Consider the following 22,869-nt stretch of genomic DNA (forward strand, 5'->3'; position numbering starts at 1 on the left):
TTAAAGATCTGTCATTAGTGGATTAGTATCATTAGTAGATGCCCAAAGGGAACTTTTTATTTTGCTCCACAGTGACTGCAGCATCTCCCAGTCTGTATCAACAAACTGGCAGCTCTATTAGAATCTGAGATAGCTCCTGCTGTCAGTCATACAATCTTGTGTGGCAATGGGTCCATTTAGAATTTCAGACTCGTTGTTTAGAAGGGGCATCTGAAAGTCCAACTCCCTGCTTACAGCACGGTGCTCAGTACTTTGTCTGGGAAGGCTGGGCAATCTGTTTCAGTCTTAAACTAAGCTCACTGTGGAGAATTTCCCTTGTTGCAGGAACCACTGACCATTGTCTTGCTGCATGACACCAAAATAAGTCTCACATTGTTTTCGTTATAGATTACTAGTTAGCTGGACACAGTAGCAGTGCGTCCCTATCCCGTGCCCACCACCTTCCCATTCCTCACCACTCTTTCTGGAAGGCTCAGCTTGGATCTCAGTTTCTCAGCCATCTTGAGCTCCACCTCTCTGTGGACTCTGCATGATCAAGGTCACCAGTAAAAGTAGTTAACCAAGTTTTCCTGATTTGCTGATTTGGAAACAAGGTCATTTCTGTCGCGCCTCTATTTATTCTTTCAAAGTTAACGCAGTGCTGTAGAGATGGCTCCTTCAGAAGAACCTGAGTTACTGCACACATCATAACAATATTGTTACGTTACTCCCACATTAAGAACTGGGTTTCAAGACAAGGTATTGAAAACTTTCTTTTTCATGGAAGCTTTCTTCACTTTGGAGTGAGACGTCAAAAGCTCACTTTTGTGAGCTCATCATTTATGCCCCACACAGTGCAGTTTGAATTGAGAGTGAATTTGGCTTCCAGTTGATAAAATCCTTGAGTACAGACAACATTTTTCTTATGATTTTGTGCAACTCTTACAGCATCACTCAAACACTGATGCTTGCATCTGAAAACTCCCCTTAATTGGTGTAATTCACACCACATACTTGGGAAATCTGGGCCTTCACTGAGTATAAAGTGTGAAATCAGATCTCCTGAATATTGGGAAGAAAAAAATCTCACAGTGCTAGACAGTTTTATCTTTTCAAGGGCATGACCCAGTCTTCATGAAAACTTGTTTTCAAGTTTTGTAAAAAAATAGACATTAAGGCAAGAGGGAGGGAGGGAGGGAGGGAGGGAGGGAGGGAGGGAGGGAGGGAGGGAGGGAGGGAGGGAGGGAGGGAGGGAGGGAGGGAGGGAGGGAGGGAGGGAGGGAGGGAGGGAGGGAGGGTCAACCAAAAGTATTTCTAAAGCATGTGATGTTGTAGATACAGCTTTTAAGTACATGTCAAATAGCACAAAAGTACGTCGACAAGTATTTGCTACACAACTTGTGTACATCAGATCTCCTATGATGATCAGTAAGACTTTTTTCTACTGTGCTGTTCTTCAGACCCTTGATTTTTTTTTTTTTCCCCAGAGATAGTGGCATTCTGTCATTTGCACCTGCTTTCCAGCTCCAGATATAGCAACTCCTTTAAACACAATGTATTAATTGCAGCTTTTGTAGAAAGTGAATGGCTGGTAGACATCATTTAATGTAAGAAAGTGACTTGCTGTAGAGACTGAAAATCACCTTCCCCTTCATGTGAACTAAATTATGTTTCAACACAAACTCTAGGAAATAAGGACTATAAAATACCGATCAAGCCATTCTGAGTAACTCCCAGCAAGGATGATGAGTATGTCAGAGGTTCTCCAAGGTTGATCACGATTGCAAGCTCTATCAGATAGATGAAAAGTTGCATCATTCTTGTTGAGGAGAGATCATACTGACATATTCCTGAACTTAGAGCATCTGATCCTATTGAAAGGACTCATTTGATTCTTCTGTTTCAAAAGCTAAGTATTTAAAGCTATCATATGTAGAAGAGAAAGATTCCGGAGAGAGAAAGGGTTTGCTATTTTCTCTTTTTTGTTAAGCAGCCATGCACTGTAACCAGTATTTGCTGTTACACGTACAAAAGCCTATGGTTCTAAAACAGTAGCTTCACCTCCTGTTTCAACAATTAAAAAAAGGTCAGAAGTCAAGTCAAGCACAACTTGATTTTAGACTTGATAGCAGATTTGAATGGTTTAAGCATTACAAGCTATACTTCAAAGCCCAAACTGGTATATTTAAACATGAATATAGACAAAGATTTGTGGTGAATACTGTTAGCATGCTGCATTGCATTATGTCCAAAACAACCCATTCCCAAATGCCCAAATAAAAGTAAATGATTGTGCATTGCATGATGATACCATTGGGTGTGCAGCTTTGGTTCATGCAAAGTCCTGTTTTATGGACACACTGCTGATTGGCCATATATTCCTGAAGATTCTGTATGTGTGAGTTTTTCAGCCATGTTCTTTCCATAACACCAAATGGATACTATGGTCTGGCATACTGGTGGCAAAAACCAAGCCCGTATCATTTTGGCCATTTAGTCCATTTAACCAAGACATTTCACCAGCCAAAAAGCTTGACCCTCTCTTTGACTTTCTATATTCTGGTAAAGGCCAGCGGCTTATCAGTTTCTCTGTCCTCAAGTCCATTATATACAGGTATCTGTTGTCAAACAGTAGAGCAAATATCTCTCCAAAGCCCAGCAGGGACACATTTGAGAAGTCTGGAGGTTTGATAACCCTAGAAGACAAGAAATCAATGTTAGAATCTCCTTTACAATGTAGTCATGCACTCTAATTACTAAACCAAATCCTGTGTGTTTACAGAAAATGTGTCTAAACTCGTCATCCTGAAATAATTTAGAAAGAACTGGATGCAAATCTTTCAAATTAAGCAGCTGAACACTTAGCTACAGTCAGGCCTCTGATATCAGTTCTGACTCTGCATTCAGGACAGATCCATCTGAACATAAGTAAAGGCTTAGGTTTGAAAGGGATTATTCTGCAGAGCACAAGAAAAAAAAAGAGCCATTTCCACATACTAACAATAGAGCAAATGTACTTGTGTTTTACAGTGAATTTTCATATGGATTTCATGCCTCAATATCTTTAAGAGGTAAAAGCTGTTATTATTCTTTTGATCACTCTTCTAAAAGGCAGTAGTAAAACACAGACATGCCTTCTTGTGATAGGCAGGTTAGATAAATCATCCAAGACTGGTCCTTAGAATTCTGTTTTACTGATGTTTTATGTTAAATTAAGCATGGGGAGAAATAAAAGTATTTTTTAGTTCCCCAACGCCTTTATAATGTCTTCCCTTAATAAAACAAAACTTGGAACAGAAACTGAAGAGTCTTTCACAACTGCCTGCACATTTGATGACAGCCTTACATAAAGCAAAGAACTGAGGCACAAAAATGTGTGGGGATGAAAATCTGCTCTCAGCAGTAAGAGACCATCTTTCTTTTTTGAACAATGGGAGGGTAAACTAAGAGGTGAAATTACTCAGTTATTCTTACTGATAAGAGGCACTTCTGGAGATCTTTCAAATATCCATAAATATTCAGACTATTTGAATTCAAGAGTCAGCTATCAGTTCTAAAACACATTTTTTTCTTTAGTAAATTACTATCTTTAATGCCACCATTTCCAACTCATTCAGCCTGATTCTTTTTGTGGAAATGGAATACCATCATGTTTGGTCCCTTACTGCAGTCTGATAGATTTCACTGTGATTCCACAGCATCAGCAGGAGTGACAGATCAGTAGTGCTATAAGGAAAAAGAATCTTTTTAATTTCTTGTCCCATCAAAGGACCCCCAGAAATGCCTGCCTGGTTCTCTGTATAGCAGTCTCCACGGTAACATTAGCTCTGGGTCACTACATTTTCACATTCTCAACTACAGCATTGCAGTCTGGTGTGTCTATACTGAACCAGTTCAGGTTACGGAATGAAAATATGGAAGAGAACTATCATGTGGCCAGAAATAAAAACAACAATGAACCGACTTATATTATCAGATGACAAAATCAGAATTAAATTGCTCAATATGTGTAAAGCAAGGTGTTTACAGAATTTTTATCAAAATTCTTTTGGTCCACATCTAAAGTAAGTTATTAAAACTAGTATGATCTACTTCTTATTTATTTAACGAAGACGGAATCCTAAACTGAACGGTTTACCTGAGAATATCATAGCTGGCAAAGTCCCACTGGTATAATCCTAGTGCTGAACTGCACACTATGTATTTACCATCAAAGTGCAGTCTGGGCTGTAGGGAGATGCTGCGGTCTTCAGAAACAGACAGTGTTCTTAAGCACTTGCAGTTTATTTCCCTTCCAATAGGCCAAATCTACAAGTAAAACAGAGTTTAAGACCATAAAAAATTCACATGATAAACTGTTACATAAATAGAGCAAGCCTCAAAAGTCTCCTTTTAAGCATCAGGTAGGTAAATGTGTGCATGAGGTTTTTTTCAGAAGTATTTATCACTTTCAGGTAGGAACATCAATTCTTCCAAGTAACTTTGTCTTACAGTATTGGTGCAGCACATGTTGTTTCTAGCCTAAAAAATCCCAGTGAAAGTGGGTACTGGGAAAAAAAATAAGAAAGAAAAAATAAATCAGCCATCCAACTGGGACAGAAATGTAAGTGTTTCAAACTTACAGCACTCACCAACCCCAAAGTCCCCAACAGTAACAGTATTTGCAGTTCCCTGCTTCAAGTTACCACAATAAGCATGACCTGAAAGCACTGATTCTTTGCATTACCATTCTTGTACAGCCGCCATTTAAAACTAAATGCTAAGGTGAGCATTGAAAAATTAGCTTCAAAAGCTTCATGTTCTGTACACAGCTCCTAGAAAGGGGGAAATGTGGGGAAAAACTTAAGCCTTCTATTATTTGTGAACTTCAGCAAAGCACTCAAGCTTTTTATTTCCCAATGTACCAAAATAATACATGCATGATATATGGTACATACCTTGATTTCGTACTTATCTGCACTTAGGAGAATGTAATCCCCAGGACTATGCATAAGAGATTTGACTTTGCACTTCTGCAAAACGACCTGTAATTGAAGGATGGTAATGATTTAAGTCGATGCTGTTAAATAAACAAACTTTCATTTGCATTTTTCACTTCACTGACCACCTGCATAGTGTATCCATGTATGAAGGCAGTACAAATACTTTTAGCAACTGAAGGAAAACTACAGTTTACACTCCTCTTGTTCCTACTAGTGACAATTTACTGTATCAATAAGCAAACATACATACTTCACATGGACAGTCACACCCCCCACCTTTCAATGCTGAAATAACCAGAAGAAAAATATTGTTTCATGTTCAGATTTTTGTTATCAGGATCATTGTATTTTTTACATAACTTTTAAAGCTGTATTCTTTCAGAACCAGTTTTCATTCAGTCTTTGAACCAAAGCGCTGCTTCCTAATATTAGCCCAGCTGCTTTGGAATTGAAATATCTTCAATGGTCTGAAAGGTTTAATTACAGCTTAAATATTTTTTCTGTTGAAATGTTATTTTGCAGTATTTCCAGCTGTTCTTCAGATTCTAAACCTAGCTGCAGGATTAGGAAATAAAAATTTAAAACATGTTACAAATTTAGTGCAATTAAATGTGTGAGATTAATTATAAATCAATATTCCCACCTTAGTGACCCATTCTGTGTGTCCAGTAAGGGTATTCAGGCACGTTCCTGTTGATAAGGCCCATACTTTCACAGTGAAGTCTGCAGAACCACTGACCAGGATATCAAGTTCATCATTGTAATCCACACTAAAAACTTCAAGCAAAGATGGAACTAAATAAGGAATACCAGTCTCTATGCATGCATTTTTCTGTGAGACATGAGTAGCCTCTGTATGAATTTAGCAGCTTCTAAATTCATATGCTACTACATTTTTAATTGTTCTTGAACTGTATACATTAATTGTTGCTCTGGGTGCCTAAGTTTACACTGCAAAATTCCTGGGAATTTTCATCCAAATTAAGAGCATGTATATCAGTGGTTCCTTTATGGCTGGATTATGGCTAGTTCCTATTTCCAGAGTTTTAGTAAGACAATTCCACCCGATTAGTACATTTTCTAAATACAAGGGAAAAAAACTACAGCTGAGCTGAAGATAAGTACAGGACAATGAATTTAATTACAAGGGTAATACAAATATGTATTCCCAGGTCCTATTTTGCTCTTTGCTTTAAGCTCATGTCCAGTCTGGGAACAGAAAGGATGGCCATGGCCATGTACACCCTGCTACACAAGATTTGCACCTCTTTGAGACTTGAAGCTACTGAATAACCATGGCATTTATTGTTACTTCCATGTAACTGCAAAACACTACATGGCTAAGCTTTGGCATATTCAAGGACAAGGGTATGTCTGTTCTGGTCACTTCCCCTGTTGAGGGGAACTGAGGTGACTCAGAACAGAGGCTGAACAAGCCAAAAAAGCTAGTGTGCAAAAAAAGCTAACTTAAAATTACATTTTGTTTGATGATGATGTACGTTACTTCATTGGTGAAATTACAATTTTAAAATTTCAACATACCTGCACCAGAATGTCCTCTAAAATGCTGTGTCTTTGCCCCAGAGCTCCATTCCCAACAGGCTACTGTGTTATCGAAAGATCCTGTTACAAGCTTTTGTTCATCAAACTTCACTGCAGCACAAGTGTGTGTCTGGATACCATATATGCACTGACCTGTGCTTACATCCCACAGTTTTGCAGACAAGTCATCTGATCCTAGAATACAGAAGAACAGGATCGTTGGAAGATTGGTAGATTCTGGCACTACCTCTGACTGACAGTGTCTACTGAGACAGATGCATAGAAGTTTCATGTGACACATCACTCTCAGGTTTGCAGAATCACTGCCTATACTGCAAGCTTTAGTTTCTTTCAGGAAGGACAGGGGTCCACCAAATTCTGAAATACAGATGAATACCAAGCCCCATATAAGCTGCCACTTTCTTTTCTCTACCTGAAGCTCCTCTTTCTTAGACTGCTAGCTTTGGAGAGCAAAATAAAACTGTGGACTCCTTACACCTGTTTCTTCTCCAGGGGTTTTCAGTACAAAAGCTGTCAGAAGGTTTTGGCAATGCTGTTTTCTGTGTATAACATTCACTGCTGAGTAGGGAAGTGAAACACTGGCTAGAATCTGGTTCTTGGCTTCTAGTAAGCATTCTAACTGTACCAACAAATGAGCGACTGAAGTCAGTATTCCCAACTTAATGTATAACACTGTCATTCCAAATGACTGGAAAATCCTTGGAATACGCTCTGACAGCAATTCATTGTAACTCTGTTATTATTCTTTCATACTAAGGCTTCATATATGGTCTGTCTGTAACTTAAGTTCAAACTGAAATCTTCAAGTCTGTATCTTCCTCTTCAGGGAGGAAGCTGAAATTATGTGCAAGTCAGACTAGTAGCAAGGTTAAATCTAGTTTTACAGCACTTCATAAAACACTTATGTTAAGAACTAAACGTGGTTACAGCCTTGTTTCAAGGAAGAAGATATGACCTTTTCTTCCACACTTTGGGAGATTGAAGTTCTCTCACAGTCCAAAGTCCTTTTCATTGAAAGCTATTGTATAAGAGGATAGCTAACATATTTGTACTTCTCAAATGGGCTTACTTATAGTAACAGCATAATCAAAACCACAGAGCAATCTGGACTGGAAGGGCCCTTAAAAGTCATTTAGTTCCAACCACCCTGCCATGGGCAGGGATAATGATGCCTGCTGTTACCATTTCTTTATCCAACAAAGACACTGGTCTCCTTGTGTTCTTATTAAAGTGACTAATGAGTTTATTAGTACACCAGGTATTTCAGAAATTGAAAATGTAAGTAAATTTGAATCATCATCTGTATTTGCACTATGAAAATAATTTGTCTGGTAAAAGAAAAGCACGTTGTCATTAATCTTATGAGGGGAAGGAGAAAACAAAGAATTTTAAGACTGTCAAGTTGTCCTTCCTACCTGTACACAGAAGTCCATCTTTATAGTAAAGTGCGTATACTCTGGCACTGTGCCCAATTAAAGAGGATGTCTCAAAGGCTTCGTGGTCCTTCAGTTGCTTCATCCTTAAAATAGCTTTTAAGTAAACCTTCTTCCAATGCAGAGGATCCTGAACAGAGTCATCTATCTGCCAACCCAAATTCTTACATGCAGTCTGCCACGCCTCTGTACAGGCACTTATAACCTTGTTCCATTGCTTAGAGACGAGGCAACATGTGAGTAAGGTCTGCGGATCGAGCCATTTTAACAGATAAAAACTAAGTTCCAATGGAAGAAGTTTGAGGAAGTCCCTCTTGAGGAGAATCTCTAGATTATTGGAGAGGTGCCTGAGCTGGACTGCTCCACTCAAGCTAATCAGGTGATCCAGAGTTTCATTTTTCTGCAAGTCCGTCAGAGAAAGAAATGCAACAGAAATGTTATCAAGCCATGCTTCAAAGTCCTTTTTCTCCATAAGGTTATGGAAAAATTTACCTGTGATACATCAAAATACTGTATTAGTTCCGTTCAGAAAATAAGGTACAAATCACATCTTTATTACTGGTACATAAGTATTCAAAATGGCATGTTAACACATAGACTGAAGTGACCAAATGCATTTTAAAACATTCTTTAGCTTGGGACTAAGCATTTGCATCTAAATTATCAATTGTCCCACAGCAGACTTACAAGTAAATTGCACGTGGCTAGTGGATGTTAGCATTCATTATGAATGTTAACATATTTCTTGTTTTAGATTAACACTTTCAAATTCTGAGTCCAATAAGGTAGCGGTTAGTTTTAGTTTTAAACCTATTACAGCAAATAAACACTGTCTTAGAGTTTACTCATGGATTATTCTGATAAATCATGATTATTCCGATAAAAAGAAAGCACAGTGATAAGCTAGTTACTAACATAATTTGCTCATATCTTTGTGCTGAACTATTTTAAATATGAAGCAGGTACCTAGATTGTTTTAAAAAAACATATAAAGAGATGTCTGACAAACTGTGTTGGAGGATACGTTAGTCATCTTTCCATTTGGTCTATGTAAAGACCTGAGCTCATGCTAGCCTAGCATCAGTTTTGATGTGTCTGTACCACTTTGACCTAAATGCATCAAAAAAATTCTGTTGGTTTTTTTTTTGGTTGGGTTTTGTTTGGTTGGTTTGTTTTGGGGTGGGGTTTTTTTTGTTGCTTTTTTTTTTCGGTTTTTTTTTTGGGGGGGGGGGTGTGGAGGGGTCCTTTTTCTCAGTTTATTTCCACTGGGACTTAACTGTGAAATTGAATACCACCTCCTGAACAACATCCTGTGTGCACTTATACTATCCTGTGACATCTCAAGTTCCTTCAGTGATCTGGGACCATTAACAAGAGAAGCATCAGGTAAACAGTTAAAAATAATATTTATTTATTTATTTATTTTCTCTGGAAGGTATAACTCATTAAACCACTATCTGAATTTCACAGCACTCCCAAACTGAAAGCACTGCGGTATCTGAGTGGGACCCAATGGTATGTTTATTTCTATACAGACGTTTTACCATCATAGAATAAAATCTTAGAAGACACCTCTTAACAGGGGAGAGAAGTACAGAAAAGTACAGTCGTCACTATAAAAGGCTGCACATGGCATGCAATGGTTGATAAAACACACAAGAAGGTTCTGGATGTCAAATGCACAGAAGCAGCTGCCCCTATTAAGTCACAAGGTGATTACAGTAACTTTTACTGCAGACAGCACTTACCGGCTTTCCTCAGCACATATGGCAGTGAATATAGGTGCTGTTCAAACAGTCATGCGTTCTCTTTAAAACAAGTAAAAAAATTCTAATAGGCCAGCTACGAATAAAAACTCTGTAAGCCCCAAGGCGTTTGTTGTATTCAACACACGAAGCTAATACTGAAATTAAGGGCTGCTGTGAGGCCGCTGAAACCGGTGCTCGAGCCTCTTTTCCAGGTGTTAGGCAGCCCCCGCCCGCTCCCAATATACCTCCACACGCCAAAAGCACGGCGAGGGCTGCGCTCGGCGCCGCTGCTGCCGCTAGCCTCGCGTCGCTCACCTCAGGTAGCAGCCCGGCGCGGGGTGTCCGTCGGCGGGCAGCCGCCACGGCTTGCGCGGCCTCCCGGAGCCCAGCACGGCAGGGCGCTTCCCTGCCGCCATCGCTCCACGGCAGGACCGGCTCTCAGCACTTCCGCAGCCCGCGCCACAACCTGCGGGCAGCCACGACAGAAGGGTCACCCTCCCGACGAGACCAGGGCCTCCCGACCGCCCGGCGCCGAAGGGAGGGGAGGGCTGGGTCGAGCCCGCGCGGGTCGAACCGCTGGCACCGGAGAGAAGGCGCTCCCGGACCCGCCGCTCTCACCATCGGGGGCTTCCGGCGCATGCCAACGTCATCGGCCCCCGCCGCCGGCTCAGCCGCTTCCGCCCGCCCCGCTCCTGCTGCCGGCGCCGCTCGTGGCGGCGGCCCGCGGCGGAGAGCGGCCGGGCCGGGGCCGGGGCCGGGGACGGAGAGGGGCCGGGGCCAGGGACGGAGAGGGGCCGGGGCCGGGCCGGGGACGGGGACGGAGAGGGGCCGGGGCCGGGGACGGAGAGGGGCCGGGGACGGAGAGGGACCGGGGCCGGGGACGGAGAGGGACCGGGGCTGGGCCGGGGCCGGGGACGGAGAGGGACCGGGGCCGGGGACGGAGAGGGACCGGGGCTGGGCCGGGGCCGGGGACGGAGAGGGACCGGGGCCGGGGCCGGGGCCGGGGCCGGAGAGGGACCGGGGCTGGGCCGGGGCCGGGGACGGAGAGGGGCCGGGGACGGAGAGGAGCCGGGCCGGGGCCGGGGACGGAGAGGAGCCGGGGCCGGGCCGGGGACGGGGACGGAGAGGGGCCGGGGCCGGGAACGGAGAGGGGCCGGGCCGGGGACGGGGACGGAGAGGGGCCGGGCCGGGGACGGAGAGGGGCCGGGGACGGAGAGGGGCCGGGCCGGGGACGGGGACGGAGAGGGGCCGGGCCGGGGTCGGAGAGGGGCCGGGGACGGAGAGGGGCCGGGGCCGGGCCGGGGTCGGAGAGGGGCCGGGGCCGGGCCGGGGTCGGAGAGGGGCCGGGGCCGGGCCGGGGTCGGAGAGGGGCCGGGGACGGAGAGGGGCCGGGCCGGGGACGGGGACGGAGAGGGACCGGGCCGGGGACGGAGAGGGGTCGGAGAGGGGCCGGGGTCGGAGAGGGGACGGAGAGGGGCCGGGACGGGGACGGGGACGGAGAGGGGCCGGGGGCGTCGGCGCTTCCCCACAGGCGAGACATGGCTGCTGAGGAATCTCGGTGCCTGCTGGGTTATATACCGGAGGTTTTGGCAAGTTCTGTTTGTTAAGAATATTCCTGTAATTATTATGAAAAACGTACTAGCCTTTATCATACTGATTTAAAATCACGTCTTCTATCTCCTTCTGGGAGAGGTACGGTGTCGGTGGAACCACGCACAAATCTAACATGAAAACTGCCTAACTCTAACCCCTTACTTGATTAATTTGGACATAATTTACTTTTTCCTACTTAACTTGTATTTGTTCACTTCGTAATTGCAGGTTTTACCTTTTCCTGGGGTCCAGCTCCATGGCTGCTGCTATCTGAAATCTTCCTGCTTAAAGCGAGAGGAATATCGAATGCTACTTGTATGTTACCGAACTGGGTTATGGCCTTCTTAGGAACCCAAAGAATTTCAGGATTTTATAGTAAGCGTCATGAATTACTCTTATTTCTTCAGTTCTTATATTCTTTTAACTTGGTGTACTGACTGTAATGGCCGTGTGAGAATATTAATTGCATTGGGGCCAGTGTCTTTTTATTCTAAGATGTAAAATAAAATCTAATTTTATAAATAAATAAATAAATAAAATTTCCTTGCTCCACTCTACCTTTTCCTTAATGGTGAATATTACAGCGAAGAAGAGCACAATGCAGCCTAGGTAATATTATTTTCAGACTGCACCACTTGAGATTTGTGTGGCTGTTATTTCTGGGTTGCCTGACCACAGAATTAAGTCTTAATCCCAAATGGAGATGAATTCTTGGCTTTCATGGATTTAAGGATTTTTTCCTATTGTTGTCAGGTGGCTAGGAATGCATTTAAATCACAAGAAGGGCTGTAGCTCTTATGGGAATGTCTTTGATACTTCAGGAAAGATGACTGCTTTTTCAAAAGGAATTGCAAGGTCTTGGATACGGTAAGAATATACGCTTAGCCAGAAAGGGAGAAAAACTATTCTGTAGCATTAGTTTACAGAGTAAAGATCTCCAATTGAAGCAGATCTCTGAAAGTCTAAAAGATGCCTGGAAACATAAACCAGTGCTAGAATATGGCTTTTGTCAAAGATGGGTAAAGCTCAAGACACAAACATCAATGTCATAGGTATGATACAGCACTTTAGAAAACTCAAATGGAAAAAGCAGTGCTCTATGCTACATCCTGTCTTTTTACTTTCGAAATTTGAAAGTCATTAGTCCTGTGTGTGTGAAAGAAATGGGTGGGGTAAAATTTACAGTTTATTACAGATGAAAGAATAAATCATGTTTCCTCTTCACAAAGGTGATAAATAGCACTTTAAACAGTTTCAGATGGGATAGGAGTGTTTCTACTTGGATGTCATATCTAAAATACAACCCATACATGCTATCGTATGATGTTAAAAACAATGGCAATACATCAGCATTTAAGACCAGTGGTAAAGAGTCTTTGATCACAAATGTAGCAACAGTCTTAACATTTTGTCATTATTAAATTACAAAGCAGCCTGCTACCATTTAAAGACAATTAAACTGACATTCCAGATTGATAACACTCCGCATAAACCTTTACATAACATTTTCCATTCAACCAGATAAATACCTAATAGAGCTATAAATAAATATGCAGAAAATTATCTCCATTTTCTCTTCAAGTCAGGTGCTAGTACCACAATTTCCAGTAGCAAACAGGAGTCAGTCAGTTACAGGTCAACAACAACGTGAGGCAGCTAAGCAGTATACAGGCTGGTGAAGTTGCTGTGCTCAACTAATAAGAAAAATACTTTCTAACCTGCATGCAACTACAGATATTTGCTGCATAATCTCTTGAGCCTTCCCATATTGTTAATATTAGGTTCCCAGGGTAAAATTTAGTCCTTCACAGAAACAGATTAAGCCGATCAGAGAAAACAGTGCTTTAACAGAATAAGCAAGCACTCTGCATATAAACCATGACATCAAATTGTTAACAATGAAAATGGTGTGCTACTAATTTTCATACACAAAAGGCAACAGAAATTATTCTGAAGTACCTTATCACTTGCTGATGGGATTTTTCCTTCCTCTGCCTTTTATGATCCCATTACTTTAAATTCCTATATATATGTCAGGATTTTTAATCCCTGAAATATTACAGTAGAAATTACAAATATATATACCTATATATGTATATATATTGAAAACCAAATCCAGATGAAAAGGGTTATATATTTCAAATGCAGACTGAGCCAACAGCTCTGGTAAAGCCACTGCATGAGCAAGCATAAAACCCACATCTTTAGGAAAACATGTTCGAGCTAGCCATTACTGGTCAAATATACATAGAACAGCAGAAAATACATGTCAGGAGAAGCAACCTTAACCATATGTGACTAGTTAGGCAATAATGTTACCCATTCCCTGCCTTCTTAAGTACTGTTTAAATATTTATTCAGTTTACTGTCACAATACTAAAAAAATTCAATTTGAATCTATCAATTACAAATACTTGCACATTTATAGACATAATCACATGAAGGCAGAGAACAAACCTGCTATTCATTCCCGGTGCATACTGGCATGTATGTTATACATTGAAAAACAACAGCAAACTAAAAAAAAAACCAAAAAAACCCCCAACCCCACAAACCCAAACAAACAAAACAAACAAATAACCCAGCCAACCACCCCCCCCCCCCCCAAAACTGGAAAAAAAAATTCCAACCAACAAACCAACAAAAAACTCCTACACGCCCCCAGCCTCAAGAAACCACACCAACCAAAACAAACAAGAATACCTGCCACACCCACAAACCAGTAAAGGACTATAACTAGAACAGGCCTTAACTTCTCTGCAAACCAGGAAACTGAATGTATGCATGCATTCACTGAACCTAAAGAGCAGTTCTCTTGTGACCATGAATAGCCATAGCCCTTTCAAATTGCATGCGGCTCTTTGTTTCTTAATAGAAGGAAGTGTTTTGTTACTTTCAAACACATAAAATATTTATGTGAACTGCACTGCCACTAGAACAAGGAACTGGACAAAAATTGCTCTTAGTCTGTACTGGTTTCTATAGTTCAAACTGGGCTTTAGGGACCTTGGGAACAGCTCATCAAAGCCTCAGCCTTAAGGGCTCCATATTGTGTGTGTGTGTAAGAATTAACTTAGCTCCTATGTCTGGGGGTTCTTTAGTCCTAGTCACACTTCAAAGTTGTGGTGATGATTTATACACATGCTGTAATTCAAATGCAGGACAAAGATGATGAGTAGCTCAGAATGTTGCATATGCATTTTGAACAGGTTTTTGAAAGGTTCAAATGTTTGTGTACTGGACTAGACGTTAACACAGTGGTCCCTTCAACCCTCAACTATTTTGTGATTCCATGCATCATTACCCATGCTGGTGAGAACGCACAAGTACATTCTAAATTAATTACCTGTACAATCTAATGCTTGCACCACTGGAAATGACATTCCTATAATTTTGTCAGACTAAGGCACAGGAATGAAGTGGTGACCAACACCATTTAGCCAGGAATTAAGAGCGCTGCCACTGCCAACAAATCCAGCACATTGGGACAGAAAGTATTTCTTGCAGAAACTTAGACAAGTGTCCAGAATGGGCCTTCAGTTAAACTTAGCTTGACAGGAAGTGTTCAATCTGGTAACAATTCTTCCTTCACGGAAATAATTCCCTCCATCCATCTGTAGCAACATTTTTCAGTTTTCCTATTAGAACAACACCCATCTTACATAGTTGTGGATACAAAGGTTATCTTTTCTCCTAACCATAAGATGGTCAGCCAGCATCAAGAATGCAGCCTACAGGCAGCTTTAACATCCAGTCTGAAAGGAGAAATGGTTGTGCTTATGGCAGACACAATCTCTGTGTGTGCCTAAGACTACTTTTTAAGTTTTAGAGACTAAATGCATGCACATGCTGGAAAAACAGAGGCCAAACAACACGGCCCCAATGCTGGAGTGAATGATACTACAGCCATCCCAGCAGCCTTCCAACAAGCCTTGTCATCTAACACCAGTCTTAAGAAGGAGAGGTTCCACAGATGGGTAAGAAATTTGCCCTTTATAAATGATGCACAAGAACTTATGTATCAATACCATCAACTGCCTCTAGATTTTAATTAGCAGTCTGAACGGTAAGGATGATCTTTTGAGGGAAACAATGGCTAGAAGCTAATTTTCTTCATGTGAAGAGACCCACAAATCGTGGTCTGATCAAACTACTAAAACCTCAAAGCCACATCCTTGTACAATAGAGGTTTCTCCTGTTACACCAGCAATTTCACATGATTGTGTTGGTATTTGTTCTTATGATACAATAAATGTGATAAAGATCTTCACAGAATTTGGTTCCTGCGGCTTGTGTCAAATAAAATTGGAATATTATTTCCATGTTCTCTGCCTTCTACCTACATTCTGGGCTGTTCTCATATAGTAAGTAGGTAGTAAACTACATACACATGACTCTAAAGCCTCAGCTACCATCTCTAGGTGTCATATAACCCAAACTAAATGTTGTGTCACTCTACTTCTTCTGCCACATTAGATACTATCCCACTATGACACTCTGATTAAGTACAGAAGCAAAAACTCAAGAAGTTGATGCCTTGTTAAGGCACTTACTGGATACATTAAGAATGAAGACATTAATTTTTTTTCCAGGATTCAGCTCCTTCCTGTCGTCTATGAGTAATGGTCTGTTAAGGTCTGGTAGTTCCTAGTGTGACCTGCTTAACAGCTTGTACCTGACCCATTAAGTCAAGCTATAGCATAAAAGCAGGCGGGAAGTGGACGGGGATGCAGTTGCTGGGCTTCACTCTTCAAATGATACCGACATCCTGTTCCAGGTATGTACCATGAAGCCAATATGATCTGGTTTTGACTAGTTTCAGTAATCCAGTATCTCTGCTCCCTCTAGTTCATTTGCTAGATGCCATCATGCTGTAATTACAGGCAGACTTTCAAAGGTTTTCTCTCTCTCACATACACACACATACACCCACATTCCCACCCCCCAACACACTGTTAATTCATGGTAATACTTTACAGCCACTGCTGCACTTCTGGTTCAAGAAAATAACTCCTGCTTTATAGCCCTTTCTTCTATAATCATGTTTAGGATATAATGCAAATTCTGTATCTATATGCATTCTGACTATCATCATAGCCAGCAGTCAAGCTTTCTGTCAAGCTCTTCTCATTCTTGTTCTCCCTAGTGCTCCATCTCTAAGGCTAGTCTTTCAGGACACCTAAGTATATGTTTGCTCAGGTTCTTCAAAGCAAGTTTTAAAATCTCCATATATTGCTTCAACTGCCATCAAAGAATAGTTAATGATTTTAAAACATGCTGTAATAGCACAGGTGAACACCTGCAGTATATATAAAATCTCATATCCTAAAAGGGTAAAGCAAAGTTGCCAGTTAAAATTTTAACTAAAGCCCCAGTTTTGCAACACACTGATACAGTTTTCAAAAATAGCCACAAACCAGAAATCAAATACTACATTGAGAAAGCTGTTCATGGAATAAAGCTGGTTCTTTTCCTTTCTAAAAATATGTAAGTGCCAGCAGTGACCCCAAAAGTGGATTCAGAAGTGTTTACAGCTTCTTGAAAAATAAGTACCATGTGGTACTTTCAGACTGATTTTTTTTTTAACCTTAACTGTTGAAATAAATAAGGAATGGGTAAAGTAACACAATCTCTGGAAACAACATTTTCAAAAAAAAATTTACAAGTTTTTGCCAAGACTTTGATCTGGTACTTCCTTTTAGATGCTTATTAAGGTCCACCCCACACATCTGTGAGCGTAAAAACCCACTAAGGACTAATAGACTAGACTAATTAGTGTTGAAAATATTGCTTCTTCTGTTGATTAGCCACCCCAGTTGAGAGTAAGACCACATAAGACGTTGCATATTTTCTTAAGTGAAGCAATTCAGCCATTATATACAATAAAATGAGAAAAAAATCACTTTGCAAAACCAGTTTTACGTTCAGACAGATGGCAGCAAAAGGCACACATCTCCAGATGATCATGCTTGAACAAAAGTGAAATCATGACATACACGTAGTGTTATGAAATAAAACCAAGGACACAGAAGTACTTCTACATATAGAACAAGAAACTTGTTAATAAAGCTAAAACATCATATATAGAAAGGCTTTCATGAAAAAAACCAAAACCAAACAAAATCCTTGCAAAGATGTTCTAGAGGAAAGGGTTTAAAAAACCACAAACTTTAAATATAAACCCCTGCCCTTTAACACAGTAAGAGACAAGATGACTATTTCATCATAGAAGACGAGCTTATTAGCAGTAAAATTTCAGTCTACATCCAGTTAAAAAAATACAGCTATCTGAAATAATGACTTACACTGTTGGTGCAAGTGCAGACAACAGCTAATGATGATGTCTGCATAAGAATCTTTTTGTAGTCAAAGACAATTGGGGTTGGCTCCTCTGCCTGTAACGGAAAAATCGGCAGATGCACCATAGTAAGAGTTTTCAAGTAGATGGACTGGGGTTTTTGTTTCGGCATTTTTTGTTAGTGGCCTATTTTTTTTTTCATTTCCAATTTTCAAGAAATATTCCGAACGTTTGCGTTTCCTATAGAAAGCATCTCTATTCAGGGACTCTCTGTGTCAGAAGAGTTTTCAAGTTTCTGTAGACAATGAGCAAAGGAAACACCATCTTCATATCTCACCTGATTCTTCAGTGAACCTACCACAGATGCATCAATTTAGGGACTGACTGCACTGTTTGAAATAACCTCACCTGCAAGCCTTTTGTTGTTGTTGTTGTTTTGTTTTCTAGAGACTGAAAAGAACAAAAGCAGTGATCTATGTTATAAAATCCCTGTTCCAACATGACATACAGTGTTGTAAAACAACTCATGATAGTAGTAACAGCAATTAACTTTGCTGCATGTCATTTAGGTGAGTCGAATTACACGAAGCTTAGAACAAGTAATACTTTTTGTTTAAAGTTTCAGCCTTAATCTCTCATTGATTACCTACTGTTAGAATGCCACGAAAAGTAATGCTTCATTAACTGAGAAAACATACTTATGTCAAAGATATAAGCATCACCAAATCAGGCTGTGCTAACCAGAACATGGGTTCTACAAGGATTTATCACCAGACTTCCACCCACATTTCACCACCAGAAGCAGTGTTTGTGACATTGCCATAGAGCTTACAGAGTTGTAAGAAAATGTGAAGTAAGGAAGAAAGGTTTAAAAAGTGTCTTCATTTTAAGTCAATGATGTCTTCATCATACAAAGAAATCAGCTGAAATGGATAGCTAGATGGTGAGCTCTCCTCCCTGTTTGCTGAAGTATCAGGATCTGAACTAGTGGAAAGATGACGTCTCTCAGAACAGCCTTCAAATGAGCTTGAGATTATCCTGCAAAGAGGAAGACAAAAGGTCCTAAAAAAAGTACACAGGTCAGGGCACAAAGGAACAATGGCTACTTCTAGATTCAATCAAGTTATGATAAAGACAGATATAAACCATTACAACTGAGTTTCCTCCTGTAAAATATTCAGAAGGCAGTAATAATGATGCCCCTCAGCCACATAATTTCCACATTGGGAAATACATCAAACATAGTTTTACACTTGAAGAGATCTTTTGTTTTGTTACTCCAGTCTCTTGTATCTTGCCAGTATTCTGTATTCTGCCAGTACTCTATGCAAATGCAGGTTATGGAAACAGTGAAAACAAGAGAATGGCACTGGAGTCAATGCCAAACAGATGAATGCTGTGGTATTTTTTCACATAATTTATTTTGAAAATAGCAACACAAGAACATACAAATAAAACAACCAGAGAGTCTGCAAAGTGCAGCTGCAGTAGTCCAAATCTTTATAACAGATTCAGCTGCAGCAGGTCCCCACAAAATGCCATTTAGTCGTGCCCTGCTCATTAGTATGTCTTTAGCAAAAAGTGTAATTGTTTCAGTACTCATGGGATTCAGGTACTCTAACAAAGACATTAGCATGAAATGTGCATGGATATAGGTCTCAGTTAGCCTCACGCCAATTGAGATAAGTACAAGCAGTCAATTCTGAAAATATTTACAGTCTAACTTAGGCTCTTTTCTAAAGTATATTTACCTCTCACTACTAGATGATCTTATGGCTCCCTGCCTGGGGTCTGACTGTCTTCGAGAAACTTTTTTTAGCTTCTGTGCACTTTCTGTCTTGGGCATAGGCTCATCCAAGAGACCTCAATAAAGGAATAAAAGACTTAATACTTTCAACAGAAAACAAAGCATGCATGAAAATGTTAAGGTATCTGTTGCTGATTTCCATTATTAATTATTTCTACCTGGCTTGGAATATGACCATCTTATACAAGATCAGACAATGGCTACACTATTTGCAAATAATGCTTCCTCATTGTTTCATTTTTTTATTTTAGTAATTTATGAATGCTAGCTGCATGTTACAAACCTACCTGTTATGGTGCAAAGATCAGAATATATATGTTTGACAATTGATAATGTAACACTGAGGAATGAGGAGAGTTTACCCAGCAATTCTTTACGTGTTCTGCTTGCAATTTCTTTAATTTCCATACGAGATAAAGATAGCGAGTGCATAACAGGAAGAGAGGTAATGCCACTTGATGTTGTAGCAGTGGTGACCTTGGGAGCCAAAGGCGACTTCAGAGGTCGTTCAATGCTTCGCCCAACCAGATTGCTGAGAGGTATTTTGTACAGGTTTTTGCATGGAACTTCACCTGAAACACAGAAAGAAAGAAGAACATAACACTTGCACAATAGAATCAGTTCTTAATAATTCCAAATGAAAAGTTATAAAGACAAGCTATACTTGTTGAGCTGGGCACTTTTATAACTGAAATGACAAAGATCCTTCTTGCTTTAGAGATCTTTCAATACAAATAGGCGAGGGGAAGGAAGAAATAAAAGCAATTTGACTTAGAGAGAAAAAGAAGACAGACTCTTGGAAACGTGATCAATCAGGAGCAGAACCAGGAAGTAAATTTATATGACTTGTGGCTGGTACTCTGACTATTACATTGCAGTCTGTGTGGCATTATTTCCCATGTGTTTTTATATATTACTAACATACTGAACCCTGGATCCCAAGTGGTTTAAATTATGACTCCTCCCCTACCACGTTTTCCTAATTCCTAGAAGAAAAACAAACCAAAATCCCAAACTTACCATCAAATAGTACTGCCTTTAAGAAATTTGTGATCACCTTCTCCTTTTCCTTTCAGCTAACAGGAAAGCAGCAGATTTAAGGAAGAAAGGTGTACACACATCTTGCATTATCTAGCTGATGTTCCCTTGTTTCTCCTTTATTGTCACACTATGGACTCACTGTTCATAGATCGTGTTACACTAAATTGTCTGCACAAAGTTTTTCAAGGCTTCTTACTTTAGTTTTGCAAAAGAGCTTCAGCCATTCAGTGGTCGTTCAGCTCTTCTTAAATGAAAGAAATAGCCTGTGTGAAATGTCAAGCTTTCTTACAATTTTATGCCCCTTTTTGCATTATTACTTGTGGTCACATTGCCAAAGATTCATCAAGCTACTGAGGCTTAATTCCTCCCTTCCTACAGGAATTATTTCTTCAGAACAGTGCTACCACGTATTCAGTAAAGATACTACATTGCAAAAACTCAACCAAGTGCTTTATATGTGTGGAAAATAGAAAATCTCTTATACTCCACACTTTCAGGCAGGAACACACTTTTTTTACCATCTTTACTGAAGATCAGCCACACCGAGATGTGATAGCTTTTGGAATGACTAGAGATCACACTACCTTCTAGAGAAGGAAGAGGAAATTCTGGCTTTTCGGAAGCTGTCGGTGTTTGAGGAGAACTCTTTGAACTCATTTCCTTAGAGCTGCTGTCAGATGATCCACTTACTGCAGCAGTAGCTTTAAAATAAATATCCGACTGAAATGACAAATAACCCATCAGTTAGACAGTGAGACTGTCTTAATCATCTTCTGATTCTCTTTGTTTTTGATATAAATTAGGAGGACACAGATGAACAATTATTGCAGATAAAGCAGCACATATTTTGGTTTTGTTACATTTTTAGCAGCAGCAACTTTTTATGTTAATTAGATCCCAACATATCACAGAAATAGTCAAGCATTATTTTTCTGTCTCACCCTTGATGCTACAAGTTGAAGCTCAGGCACAACTGCTGTGTGGACTAAGTTCCCATTCACCACTAATCGGATCTCAATGGAATCAGTAGTGAAGGCAAGAACATAAGGGAAAGCACAGACTGCAACAAAATAGAAGTTATTTGGCAAGGAAAAATGGTTAAAGCAAAAATTTCTTTGGATGCTCCATGAAAACTGTTCTTGACCTCTTCTGGCATGTTCCTTTCCTATGAAAAGTGTTGTCTAACATACTGATGTACACCAAGTTACATTGAGCCTGAAGAAAATTCCACTCTCCGTGCCCAGCAGAATGTAGAGTGAATGGAAAATGAGAAATGCAAAAAAGAGGAAAAAAGTTAAGCAAAGGATGAACTTGCTACCAAGGTTCCACTTTTCAAAATTATTATATTCAGAAACTTAAGTCAAGTGGCATCATGAATGTAACATGCTTATTCCTAGAATACTGTAATTCCACCAAGAGCCATGTGCAGGTGAAAATGGTAATGAAAAAAACACCTACTAAAAATAGATATTTTCTTACCAACAGCACAAGGAACTTGATTCCAGCTGAAGTGGAAGTCATAAGCTGATGGCTGGACAAGTGGAGTACCTCCACTGAAAGGATACACCTTTCTGTATTGACAAATATCTGTAGCAAAATAGAAAAAAGAAGCATCCACCACTTTATACTGTAAGCAACCACCACCCACCCATTTTATAGGGAGATTTTGCAGAAGGGTGGACATTACACACACAAACAAACATTTATGTAGAACACCCAAACAGCTAAGCAAAATTTGCTTTCTCTGTCAACATATTGGAAAGACCAAAATAAAAGACCTACATTTTAATAAGTTCTCATATTTCACAAAGTAAGTATTACTGTTTCAGCAGTTACCAGGTCCTTAACTTGTCTATAGATAGAGGAACAGGCAAGAAAAATTCAGAAAGCAGTGTCTGCAGAATTGTATCTCTATGCCCTTCAAGTAGCCATATGTTCATGTAATTTACATTTCTTGAAGACTGTAATGCACATGGGTTATTACAGACACCAAGATTTCATAAATCATATGACCTGCACATCTATAAAATTTTTGGTATGACTAAAATACCTGAATTTCTAATTTCACCAATACGCATTTAAGTTCCAAAGAATGCATTTTGACAAATTTTCCATGAAACACTAACATTTATTTTCAGGTACAGACCTAGACTGCAATGAAAGAAGATCTAAATACGCAGATTGAGCTATTATTACCATTTCTGGCCTTCCCTAAACACTTACAGTTATAACACAACAATAGACCAGCTTCACCATCTTCATATACATCAATAGCTGCAACAAAATTAACCTGCAATGATAATGGAAAAGATTAACAAACAGGCAGAGGATACTGTGGTTGTTACAACCGGGTTGTGACTAACAAGCAATACAATCAGTTGGGGAAGTGCACAACCACAGGTAAAAGGAAAAAAAAAAAGAGACA

At 40.3% G+C, this 22,869-nt stretch overlaps 2 protein-coding genes across 6 annotated transcripts in view; both read right to left on the reverse strand.

Annotated features, from left to right (window-relative positions):
• Positions 1-1,247: 1,247 nt before the first annotated feature.
• On the reverse strand, positions 1,248-10,325 carry FBXW2 (F-box and WD repeat domain containing 2). Of its 3 annotated transcripts, XM_066201238.1 has the most exons (8): positions 10,280-10,321; positions 10,021-10,171; positions 7,940-8,449; positions 6,504-6,698; positions 5,605-5,738; positions 4,917-5,003; positions 4,118-4,287; positions 1,248-2,675 (listed from the first exon to the last, which is right to left on the reverse strand). In XM_066201238.1, the coding sequence occupies exons 3-8, from the start codon at positions 8,427-8,429 to the stop codon at positions 2,387-2,389; spliced, it is 1,365 nt and encodes a 454-aa protein (XP_066057335.1). In that variant the 5' UTR covers positions 8,430-8,449; positions 10,021-10,171; positions 10,280-10,321; the 3' UTR covers positions 1,248-2,386. The 3 variants fall into 3 exon arrangements, with proteins under 3 accessions (XP_066057335.1, XP_066057334.1, XP_066057336.1); XM_066201237.1 differs by having other exon boundaries at positions 10,021-10,325; XM_066201239.1 differs by lacking the exon at positions 10,280-10,321 and having other exon boundaries at positions 7,940-8,357; positions 10,021-10,124.
• Positions 10,326-13,908: 3,583 nt separating this feature from the next.
• The window catches only part of GARNL3 (GTPase activating Rap/RanGAP domain like 3), a 34,888-nt gene continuing 25,927 nt past the window's right edge, over positions 13,909-22,869 (reverse strand). For all 3 annotated transcript variants that reach the window (XM_066201488.1, XM_066201487.1, XM_066201486.1), the window contains exons 23-29: positions 22,668-22,734; positions 21,924-22,031; positions 21,386-21,504; positions 21,029-21,164; positions 19,766-19,975; positions 19,348-19,459; positions 13,909-18,634 (exon numbers count right to left, since the gene is read on the reverse strand). In XM_066201488.1, the coding sequence (XP_066057585.1) occupies positions 18,478-18,634; positions 19,348-19,459; positions 19,766-19,975; positions 21,029-21,164; positions 21,386-21,504; positions 21,924-22,031; positions 22,668-22,734 (909 nt within the window). In that variant the 3' untranslated portion in view covers positions 13,909-18,477. The remainder of the gene's footprint in view (positions 18,635-19,347; positions 19,460-19,765; positions 19,976-21,028; positions 21,165-21,385; positions 21,505-21,923; positions 22,032-22,667; positions 22,735-22,869) is intronic.

This window comes from Chamaea fasciata, unplaced genomic scaffold, assembly GCF_029207755.1.
Source record: "Chamaea fasciata isolate MVZ Bird 193981 ecotype frontalis unplaced genomic scaffold, bChaFas1.0.hap1 SCAF_20, whole genome shotgun sequence".
NCBI lineage: Eukaryota > Metazoa > Chordata > Aves > Passeriformes > Sylviidae > Chamaea > Chamaea fasciata.